Source organism: Bos taurus, chromosome 11, assembly GCF_002263795.3.
Source record: "Bos taurus isolate L1 Dominette 01449 registration number 42190680 breed Hereford chromosome 11, ARS-UCD2.0, whole genome shotgun sequence".
Lineage (NCBI taxonomy): Eukaryota > Metazoa > Chordata > Mammalia > Artiodactyla > Bovidae > Bos > Bos taurus.
The window spans coordinates 100,339,341-100,351,385 of record NC_037338.1 but is presented as its reverse complement, the minus strand read 5'-3'; the positions used below and the strand labels follow the sequence as shown (position 1 = coordinate 100,351,385).

General features: G+C 42.3%; 1 protein-coding gene across 13 annotated transcripts in view; it reads left to right on the top strand.

The window, feature by feature from the left end:
* The window catches only part of FNBP1 (formin binding protein 1), a 135,434-nt gene that overhangs the window by 48,460 nt on the left and 74,929 nt on the right, over nucleotides 1–12,045 (top strand). For all 13 annotated transcript variants that reach the window (XM_024998980.2, XM_024998970.2, XM_024998966.2 and 10 more), the window contains exon 3: nucleotides 11,413–11,469. In XM_024998980.2, the coding sequence (XP_024854748.1) occupies nucleotides 11,413–11,469 (57 nt within the window). The remainder of the gene's footprint in view (nucleotides 1–11,412; nucleotides 11,470–12,045) is intronic.

Here is a 12,045-nt window from a genome sequence, read left to right as displayed (position 1 = left end):
AGACAGGGGCGGCAGAAGATGAGATGGTTAGACAGCATCACCGGCTCAATGGACATGAATTTGAGCAAACTGTGGGAGGTAGTGGAGGACAGAGGAGCCTGGCGTGCTGCAGTCCATGGGGTCACGGAGTTGGACATGACATAGCGACTGAGCAGCAGCAACAACAAATTTCTTTAGTAATAAATATATTATTTAATAATAATTTGATAATTTATTTACTATGAATTAAATTGTCTTTAATTTTGCTGAATAAAATTTAAGTAAAATTAAATTTCCTCAATAAGAATTTCGTAAATAAACTTATTTTTATAAATGAATTCTATTGCAGATGAACTTCTGATGCCTTATATGTGCATCAGCCTCATTAGCAGTTGAAAGCTTCATAACTGACAGTGTGAGTGGCCAGCGAGCTGCTCCGTGTTGATTATTTAAACATTGCACCGTCATAAAATGTTGTCTTTCCTGTGGAGATGGGTTGCGCAACAGCTTTAGCCAAAGTGTGCTGCGCTGTGCTTGGTCTCCCCTAAAGGATTTCCCTGCCTCCGTCGACTTTCTGTCTTGGCGTCGTCTCCTCTTTCCTGGAGCCTCCGCCACTGCCTTGATTTGCTTGGGAGGTTTGTCATCCAATGTCGTGAAGTCTGTCCTCGGCAAGCTTCTCCGTCAGTTCTGTGTCAGGACAGAAAGGCACTGCTTTTGCTGCCCTCTGGGCAGCACCTGTCTCCCGGCCCTTTCTCATGACTCTGTGAGCGAGGATTTAGGTAACAAAACTGGAGGCTATTGGAAAAGACTCCCAATTCCAGCAGTAGGTTTGGGGTAACATTTAATAGCTCTCCATTGACCATTTCCCCCTGTTTCAGATCTAGAATAGCAGTGTTACTGCTGTGGCTGTTATCTCTTGGGAAGTCCTTTTCCTGAGATGTAAATGTTAACATTTGTTTCACTCCATCCCTGCAAAGTATCTAAATTTGTGCTTATGGGTGTGTGCTTAGTCGCTTAGTCATGTCCGACTCTTTTCGACCCTATGGACTGTAGCCCACCAGGCTCCTCTGTCCATGGGGAATCTCCAGGCAAGAATACTGGAGTGGGTTGCCATGCCCTCCTCCAGGGGATCTTCCCAACCCAGGGATCGAACCCCAGGTCTCCTACACTGTAGACGGATTCTTTACCCTCTGAGCCACCAGGAAAGTCCTATGCTTATGGGAGAGGTTGACAAAAACAGATAATGAGTAATTGAACCTTGCCTTCAAGACAATTACTAATCCTCTGAAAGTGTCTTCTAATCTTTAAGACTGAGATCTGGGCAGGGCCCTTGGTGCTGAGGAGTAATCAGACTGTCTTTTGTTGATCTGCTTTTCCATTTGCCTGAGTTCTTCATGGCTTCTCTTGCCACACACCCCAACATCTCCTTCCTACTATCTTCACTGCTTGCTTCCCGCTTCCCTGAGAAAATCGAAGCAGTCCAAGGAAAACATCCTTAGAGTTTCACACTCTGTAACCCACCTGTCCGAATCTGTTCCCATACCTGATGCTCCTGTCTGAATCCCAGCCCACCTCTTACACCCTGGCCCTTCCCAGAACTCGATTCCACTAGTTTTTCCTCCATCTCCATGTAATCAGTGCTTCACTTTCTTAGATGATCCCCATCTGCACAAAAACGCACCGTCTCCCGTCGTTGAAAATCCGCAAAGAAAACAAAACTTTTGAGCTCACCCCTCCTCTCCTTATTGAGCTCACCTGTGTGAACTCCTCCTAGGGGTGCCCGTGACCTTCATCCTGCCCCAGCCAGTTGCCTGTCCTCAGTCCTCACCATCCTTGACCCCTCAGCAGCTTTGATGGGGTGGATGCTGCCTCTTCGAAAACACTTCCCTCACTTGGCATCTGAAACCCCTATCTCTAGGCTTCCTTCCTATCTCACCGAAAGCTCTTTGGAAGGCTCTGCTCAGGCTCCCTAGAGGTTCCTCGTCTCCTCCCGCCCCTTCACCCCAATCTGCCCCAGTGCCCAACTCCCGGTCATCTTTTCTTATCAGTCTATGCTCTCCTGGTGATCTTGTCTGTCTCCTGGCTTTCAGGATGGTCTCTATGGCAACAGATGTGTGTCTCCAAGCTAGACCTCTGTCCTGAACTCCAGAAGCAGGTTGCTCAGAATCTCCGTTTGGATGTCTAGAAAACATCTCACATGTAACGTATCTGAAAAGGCATCTCTCCGCTCAAAATCTGCATCTCTGCAGCCCAGTTCTCCCTCTCCCCACTGCCCCGCCCCCCCCCCCAACTCAAGTTTCCCTCAGAGTAAATCCTAAATCCTTACGGTGGATGTCCTACAAAGCGAACACAAATGGTCTCCCTCCCTCTCTTACATCATCTCTCCCTTCGTATCTCTGCTCTAACCATCCCCGCCTCCTTGTTCAATCTTGTGCGCACCAGGCCTGCTCTCGCCACAGGGATGCTGCATGGCCATTCATATGGATCACATAGAGGTTTATCTCCCGGGATCCACGTGGCCAACTGCCTCACCTCCTGCAAGTCTTTGCTCTAATGTCGCCTGCACAGTGAGGGTCTCCCTGCCTCCCTGCTGTACTTTCTGGTTTTTCCAAAGTGCTGATAACTTTCTAATATTGTATAATTTTCTTATATACTGTTCATCATTGCCTTCCACTTCTGCTAGAATATAAACCTCTCAAGGGCAGGGCTCCTTGAGTTGTGTTGACTGATGAATCCCCATAGTACGGAACAGTGTCTGGCACATACTAGGGACTTAGTAAATAGTTGTAGAAAGAGTGAATCAATGGGAACAGGTCTGCAATATTTGGTCAACACTGTTTCAAGGAGAATTGCGTGTTGTCACAGGCCTATAAGAGCTGATGAGGCTTTAGCAACAAACAGAACAACTAACAATATGTCGGTAGGGTTAGGGGAGGGGATTCTAGTGAAAGAGACACCGGAAGTGCCAGAGCCTAAGGGATTCACCTTCTCACTATGGAAAACAGACCGCATGCAAATGAACAAGGCCGTAAATCACTTAAAGATAGCATTTTATCACCTTGAATAAGTAAAACCAGTGATGCGTTAAAGCTTGATGTGGGGCAAGGGTTACTTAGTCACACCGGCCAGGGAAAATCCATAGCTTGAGAACTGACAGACAGCAAGCAAAGGTCTGAGAGTCGTTCTTCCAGGCCAAGGAGTCAGCACGTGCAGAGCTCCTAAAGTGGTGACAAGTTCGAGGAATGAAAAGTTCCAGCCAGTGTGACTGGAGCATATTCAACAAAGACTTGCTTGAAATATCAGTATGATGTTGAAAAACATCACTTTTTTGGGAAGATATCTGTCGTTAATTCTTTTCTGCATTAGAAGAAAAAAAACACTAACTTATTTTAGATGTAGAAGATGATAATTAAGGCTTTGGTTTCTGTAGGTCAGTGGTTAACAAACTATTGGCCACCTCTGTGGCCCAATCCATCACTGCCTGGTTTTATAAATAAAGTTTTATTGGAACACAGGCACATCCATTCATTTATGTATTGTCTGTGGCTGTTTTTGCAAAAAATAATGGCAGTGGAATAGTGCAACAGAGACCACATGACCATGACCTGCTTGCAAGTCTGAAATATTTAGTGTCTGGTCCTTGCTAAGCTTGCTTATGTACGTGTTCAGTTCAGTTCGGTCGCTCAGTCGTGTCCGACTCTTTGCGACCCCATGAATCGCAGCACGCCAGGCCTCCCTGTCCATCACCAACTCCCAGAGTTCACCCAGACTCACGTCCATCGAGTCAGTGATGCCATCCAGCCATCTCATCCTCTGTCGTCCCCTTCTCAAATGTAAATATAAATATATATATATATATATATATGCTTATATAAGTTTGCTGACACCTACTATAGTTACACTCCATTCAAGGCATGTGTGCATGAGTGCTCTGTCGCTTCAGATATGCCTGACTCTTTGCAACCCTATGTACTATAGCCCACCAGGCTCCTTTGTCCATGGGATTCTCCAGGCAAGAATACTGGAGTGGGTTGCCATGCCCTCCTCCAGGGGATCTTCCTGACCCAGGGATTGAACCCATGTCTCCTGTATTGTAAGCAGATTCTTCACTGCTGAGCCACCGGGGAATCCCCTCCATTCAAGGCAGGGTTAAATTCTGAATATAATCTTAAAATATGTTATATGACCTATATAAGAGAACCAAATATTGATTGCCCCTTAGCAACTGTTTCTTAAAAAAAAACAAAACACTGACTTATTTGTTATGACCAGGTAATGAACTCATATGACTGAAACGTCTAATCCTTGCTTCCCTGAAGTTCAGGGTGGCCTTGCCTTTCTGCATCCTGCAGATTATTCTAGAAGTTCATGTTTATCTTTTATAACTATACAGTGTTGCACTGGATTGGTGGATAGTTGATTGTTTCCAGCTGTTTGCAACTCTGAACAAAGTTGCGATGGATAACTTTGAATGAAACACTTGGGCAAACATGTCTAGAGAATAAGTTACTAAAAGAAGCACTTTGGTTCTGGTAAAATTTGCTAAGTGGCCCTTCTTGGAAACTGTAACATTATTACCATCCAAGAGTGCATGGCACTGCTCCCCACCTTGACCCTCAGTACTTCTTGTTACCTGTCTTTTTTAAATCTTTGCTAATTTGATAAGTAAATATTGCTAGATCTGACCAGTAATTTATGTTTTTCTTCGTAAGAATGAGGTTGAGTATGTTTTTATGCATTGGAGTCATTTGTACTTTCTTCTTGAGCCATTCTTATCCTGGTCATTTGTTTTTTGTTTTTTTTAATTGGAGCCCATTGTAAATAAAAGGAAACTGTCAAAGTCATTTTATAAAATATACTGCACATTGTATATACAAGGTATTGAATTTAAATTTACTTGAACAGTTAGCAAGATATTAAAGGGAAACTTGAAGGATTTACTGAGCTTGAAATATTAAATTCTTATAAGATTTAGCAAAAAAAAAAAAAAGCAGGTTGTCATTGCTGTTTGGTGGGGTTTTTTGTGTGTGTTTTTGTTGTTGTTTGTTTTGTTTTTAACTCATGTTGTAATTTTAAACAGTCTCAGTTGACTCACTGCTAGGAAAGATAAAGAAGAGAGTATTTACATCTTTTACTTCCTCTCCTAGTTGAGTTATATAACTTGGTTTATAAAATGAGTCTCACAGTTAGTTTGTCTTAATTACAGATATATGTTCATCAGCATTCCTTCTACCACAGCCTCTGCACTTGTTTGTTGGCATCAAGAAAAACAGGGATATTTTACCCGTGATGGGAACTTTTGGCATGCTCCTCGAGTTCTTTCTTGTTTGAGAATACCACTCTACAGTCATCCCCCAGTGTCTGTGAACATCGGTTCCAGGAACCACCTCCTCAGATACGGAGATTTGAAGATGCTCAAGTTGCTTTATATAGCAAGACATAGTATTTGTGTATAACCCTCACACATCCTTCCAAATATTTAAATCATCTCTAGACTCCTTATAATACCTCATACAATGTAAATACTGTGTCAACTGTTGCCAGCGTGAAGCAAATTCAAATTTTGCTTTGGGGAACTTTCTGGAACTCCCCTCTCCCCTCTAATATTTTTCATCTGCAGTTCATTGACTCCATGGATGTGGACCCCAAAGATATGGAGGATAGACTGCACCTAACAACAATTTGACTTAAATTATTCTGTGGTCATTCTTTCTCTCCAAACCTTGTTGTTGCTACATTGTCTTCTGGTGTAAAAGTCTAGGGGCAGCCCAATATTTATTCTAACCTTTTTGTGCCACTTAGCAGTTTGGTAACTTTTCCAAGCAATGCTTTGTGGTTGATCCCTCTTTATCAATTTTCCTTACTTTCAATTGCAAAGTCAGTTGTTTATTTCATGCCCTCATATATTTTCTTCCAGATTGGGTTTTTCTCTGTCATTTTCTTCCTCCCTTGTCTTCTGTATTACACTGCATCTTTTCACCTTGCTTGTATTTAATGCAGGCAGTTTGGTGAAGTGCTTAAAAGCAACAGACTCTAGAGCAGCGGGCCCCAACCTTTCTGGCACACCGGTTTCACGGAAGACAGTTTTTCCACGGACTGGGGTGTGGGAGAGATGGTCTTGGGTGTTCAAGTGTGTTGTATTTATTGGGCACTGTGTTTCTATTATTACATCAGCTCCACCTTGGATCATCAGGCATCAGATCCTGGAGGTGGGGGACCCCGCTCTAGAGTCTTAGTGTCCGGAATGTTCTTCCACTTAACAGTAATAATGATTGGGGGCAAATTACTCTGTGTGCTTTGTCTTTTTTCATCTGTAATATGTGAGTAATAAGGATGATGATCTTTCCTGCCTTACGAGGTTGTTGAGGGGTCTTAATGAGATAAAGCATGTAAGTGTCTTAGGTTGATGTCTAAGCATGTTTTTGGTATTAACAAGCGTCACCAGCGCTCCTGTTTGATCTGATAGAATGTGAACGATCGTTGCTGTGCTTCTGGCGCCATTGGTCTTGGTGTTACCAGATCAGGTTCGTTGGCCAACACGCGGTAAACCAAACACTGAGACACCGAGGTTTGCAGCAGAGAAAGGGTTCATTCACAAGGCTGCCAAGGGAGGAGGCAGGAGAACGAGTCCCAGATCAGCCTCCTGGAAGGCGAGGGGCTTGGGATATTTATTAAAGAAGCAGGGTGGTGGTTGGCCTTCGGTGTGGAGAACGATGATTGCGGGCAGGATGAGGTCATCCGTTTTCTGTGCAGGTGTACCTGAGTTGCCTGCTTCTTTGTGGGATGCATGTTCCAAAATGGAGGTGCTTAGCGTGATCTGAGGGTGGAGTTTCTGACCCTCTGCCATCAAAAGGCCATTCACTGGACACCTGTGCAGCTTCAGGTTTAGGTGGGGCTTCCCTGATGGCTCAGATGGTAAAGAATCTACCTGCAGTGCAGGAGACCTGGGTTTGATCCCTGGGTCGGGAAGATCCCTTGGAGAAGAGTATGGCTACCCACTCCAGCATTCTTGCCTGGAGAATTCCATGGTCAGAGGAGCTTGGTGGATTACAGTCCATGGGGTCTCAAAAAGTCATACATGACTGAGCAACTAAGACACAAAACCAGTGTTAGTTGGCTTGAACTTGAGCTCAACACAGCTGACTCCAGGTTCCCAGGCAAACATCTTACTGTTTCGGCTGTGTAATGCCTGGAAGACAAGCAAGGCTTTTGTAGCAAGAAAGCAAGCTTGAATGGTGAAGGCAGGTTACAAGCAGAGGGGTTTTGAACAAACTGGAAGGCAAGCTCAAGAATTCGTGTTAATCACCAGTTTCGGTTAACCCCATGGGGCGCCTGACTTTGTACCTCTTGTCTTTGAGACTCTGAGTTTCATTGTCTCTTCTGAAACTTTGTTAGTGTTTCTATTTTGACATTCATTCCATTAGGTCACAAGCATTCACTCCTATTCCTTGGGGGTCCTTAGGTTTGGGGTGATCTCCCCCAGGCATTCAGCTTGCGGCCCTGAGAAGTGGAAACCCAGGGGGCCAGCCCCGGCCCCTGCCAAGTCCTGGAATCTGGATGCTCAGTCTGCCTGTCTCCCTCTCAGAGCTTTTCTGTCTCTGTTCCCTGAGTGCTGGCTCACCCCTCATTTAACTTCTGTCTGACTTGATTTTCAGTCAGTCCATGTTCCGCGGACTTATTTCCCTTCCAATGACTGTGAGGGAGGGGTCAAGCATCTGTTGTACACTGTTCTAGAACCTTCCATCTCTCACATGGGTCACCGCTTCTCAAAGTGTGTAGACTGAGGTTATGTGCCTTTCTTCATTGGTTTATTTTCTGCTCTGGAAAATTTCCTGGCTTTTATTTTACCTCTTGTTGGAAAAAAGCACAATTCTCTGATGAGATTTTATTTTGCCATCTTTATCTGGAAATCTGCGGTGAGCTTTTAAAAGTATGAAAGAAAGATAGAAAAAAAAAATTTCCTGGGTCCAACCCTAGACCTTCCGTTTTAGAGGATCTGAAATGGAGCCTAAGCATCTCCTTTTAAAAGCCTCCTGGCAGCTCTTAGGAACAACCAAATTTAAGTCTAGTATTTTTATTAAAAGAAGTGTATTTTCCTCCTACCTTTTAATTAGCCTATCTGAAGAGCAAATATATAAAACACTTGTTTCTCAGAAAGATCCCATAAATTTAAAGTTGCTTTTGGTGGTTTATTTGCTTGCTTATTTTTATAATAACTTCATACACATAGGGCAAGAAAGCCCATCTCGAGAGAACGGAAAGGCTCTTTTTTTTTTTTTTTTTGTAGTGGCCCCTGACAGAAGTATCTTTGGATCTGAAGTTCTCTTCTAGACCTCTTAAGGTTTTAGTTTTCTGTTAGCATTTATAGAGTGAATTATTCATTGATGCTTTTAAGAAGCATTTGAATGCTATATATGTGTAACACTGTCAAAGTGATACTCATACACAGAAGTGGACCATCTTTACTGCAGATCACCCACAACAGGTCTTTAATCCTGTTTGGGGTTTGACTGGGAAAACGGAACTATAAAAAGTGCTGGTTTCTCCTGGATCTCTTCAAGCTCTGCTTCCTTCGATTAGGTATAAAATTTGAACTATTTTTATGGCTGCAAAGGACTGGAAGCTAAAAAGAAAGTGTGGGTTTAAATAAACCTCTAAAAAAACAGTTTTGAATGGATTTTTATATAAGGTGTGAATTTAGAAGGGGCATTTTTCCATTTATAGTTTATGGTTAGCAGAAGAAATGGTCATTATTTAAAACCATGCACTAAAAATGTCTCATAAAACTTCTAGGCTTTTCAATACTGAAGATCACATATATGCTACTTTAAATATATTTGCCAAAGAATCTATTGATTAGTCATCTGCTTTCCATGGCTCCCCTTTTAATATTCCTGGTACATGTAAGTTGGAGCCACTGTTTTTGTTAAATCTATCTTTTTTTTGGCTGCACTTGGTCTTCACCGTGGTATAGGCGCTTCGTTGCTCCAAGGAACGTGGGATATCAGTTCCCCAACCCGGGATCGACCACCAGGGAAGTCCCCAAATCTTTAAAGATGAAATGTGGTAGACCACCTCAAAGAATTCCACTGTGTTCTTGATATGCAAGATTTCTCTTTTCTGCATCATTGTTTTTCTCTGAAGTACTTGCTTTAGATATTTCATATTTAGGAAATATTGCTTCTTCACAGTCTTTTGAATCTAAATCTACCAGATAATCTTTGCTGTGAGAGTATCAGTAGAGAAAACACGACGTAGTTGAAACACAGCTCATGTGATAGCAACCTCCAAGTCAGTACATTTTTCTTTTATCAGTTTGTCTACTTAAAAATTTTAAATTGTTATGTACCCCTGCCTTTTTTAAGTAATTGCAGCAATCACTATTCTATTGGGTGATGTATATTCCCTTGGAATTTCGAAACTTTAAGGGACGAGAGAGGTCATTTCATGCCCCTACCTCAGGGTTTGAGATGAGGAACTGGAAGCACAGACTTGCCCATTGATTTGTTCGAGGTCACACCATCCAGACACTTGGTCTCTGGATTCCCAGAGCAATGTCCTTTTTACTGAAGTCCTCTGCCTCTCGTGTCATTTAGTAACACCTGTTGGAGATGAACTCACGTTTCACTCTGTCTGTAAAATGTACCATGATCAAAATTGCAAATTGATTCCTGTATACTTCTCTAGGCACATCTGTAGATTCAGGGGAAATGAAAGAAATTAAATGTGAAATAATGAAAGTAGGTACTATGAAAGAGGAATAGCAGTAGGGAATAAAAAGAGAAGTGAACAGTGAAATGGCGTCATACGGAGAGTCTCACTGTGGACCACGGGTCACCTCCTAGGACTGTTCTTTCTCCTCCCTTCTTCTTTTTGTAAAAGTTGAAGTATAGTTGGTTTACAATGTTGTATTCATTTCTGCTGTACAGCAAAGTGACTCATTTATACATGTACTTACTGAGTCACTTCTTTTTCATATTGTTTTCCTTATGGTTTATCCCAGGACATTGAATATAGTTCCCTGTTCTATTCAGTAGGACCTTATGGTCCATTCATCCGACAGGCAATAGTTTACATCTGCGAATCCCAAACTCTCGGTCCTTCCCTCCCCCGTCCCCTCCCCCTCGGCAGCCACAAATCTGTTCTCTGTATCTGTGAGTTTCTAAACTTACATAAAAATGTTTCACAGACAGGTTCCTCTGTGCTGTGCTTTGGCATTTGTTTTTCTCTTTCTGACTTACTTCACTTAGTACGATAGTCTCTCGGCCCACCCATGTTGCTGCAAATTCCATTGTTTCATGCTTTTTTATGACTGCACAGTATTCCAGTGTGCACCCCACTCCAGTACTCTTGCCTGGAAAATCCCATGGATGGCGGAGCCTGGTAGGCTGCAGTCCGTGGGGTCGCTACAAGTCGGACACAACTGAGTGACTTCACTTTCACTTTTCACTTTCATGCATTGGAGAAGGAAATGGCAACCCACTCCAGTGTTCTTGCCTGGAGAATCCCAGGGACCAGGGAGCCTGGTGGGCTGCCGTCTCTGGGGTCGCACAGAGTCGGACACGACTGAAGCGACTTAGCAGCAGCCGCAGCAGCAGTATTCCATTGTACATATGTACTGCATCTTCTTTATCTATGGCTGTTCTTCTAACTACAGAAGCCAAAATAGGACCCAAGAGAAATCAATCAGTGGAGCCATTAGTGAATTTTCTTTTTTCAAGATCACTCTTAGTTTTTATGTAAATTTAGGCCTGCAGAATGTAGAGGGGAGTATTTGGATTCTTGACCTGGAGGTGGGATTAGGAAGAGAGATTAGAGCAATTTTAGCTAATCTGAGTGTGTTCAGTGTGAGCCTGCTACACAGGTTAAAATTTCTCCTAGTTAAATGTCTTAGCATAAACATCCCTCCAAATATTGTTTCTACTTCCTTCAAGGAGACTTATTCACACAAGTGGTTTTCATTAGCTCTTTGAAAGAGAAGCCACAGAGCCTTGAAAACATGCCCTTTGAATTTTAATTTTAAACATTCGGACCCAGTCCATATGTTTGCCTTGGATTTAGAGCAATAATGCTTGACTGAGGATGAGTATACGGGATGGTGACCTGGTAAGAAAAACTACCCCAGCTCAGTGCTGTAAATAAAAGCCACTGCATAGAAACCCATGGTCTGCCCTCTAGTTAAATAATGTCAGGTCTTAACATCCAGGTAAGTGACCAGCTGGTGACCATGCCTATTCTTATTTGCTCTATCTTTAGCTAAAAGATTCAAACCTATGCAAGTCTTTCACATTGAAAGATGGAAGGAATTAAATGGTTCAGTTGTGAACATTTTGTGGCTTTTTAACTTGTAAACAAAAATACTAACTTCATCTTTTATCCTTGATTTCTCAATCATCTTCTGTATAAGGTGATATGTCTCCCTTTTTGTTTTAGGAACCTTTCAAAGAAATACCAACCTAAAAAGAACTCGAAGGAGGAAGAAGAATACAGGTGTGTTTATCACTGATTGTTATGTGGGCGTATGTATATGTCCTTGGTGATGATTATAAAGGAAATCTACATATACTCTGTAGATGTAGTGTACCTACAAAAATAAGTTGCATTCCTCATTCATATTTGTGTCAATTTTTAAATTGGGGGAAGACAATAAAAACTTAAATAACTTTTCTTATAGAGGCACTAGACCTCGTCCAGATTGTTTCAATTAAGGTAATTAGGAAAAGCTTAGCCTATAAGCAAATACAGGAAGTGTGGATGGACTGTGCATTCCACATCTTGGTAAATTCAGGTGTCTCATTCATCTAGGAAATATGTCCGTTTCAGACAGCAGTTAAGACATCTTAACATGGCTAGTCCAAAAGTATCATCTCTAATTTAGATCTAAATATCCATGACATTAGAACATTTAGTAGATATATGTATTTGGGGTTTTACCTGGGCTAGTAACAAAGCCAAATGTTGCCTGATACAGAGCAATTTGGCTTCGCCAAATGAAAAATGTTTCAGTTGTAATTAATTGTGTGCCATGTTGATGAGAACACCCTGATGTGTAATGAATTTGTCAAG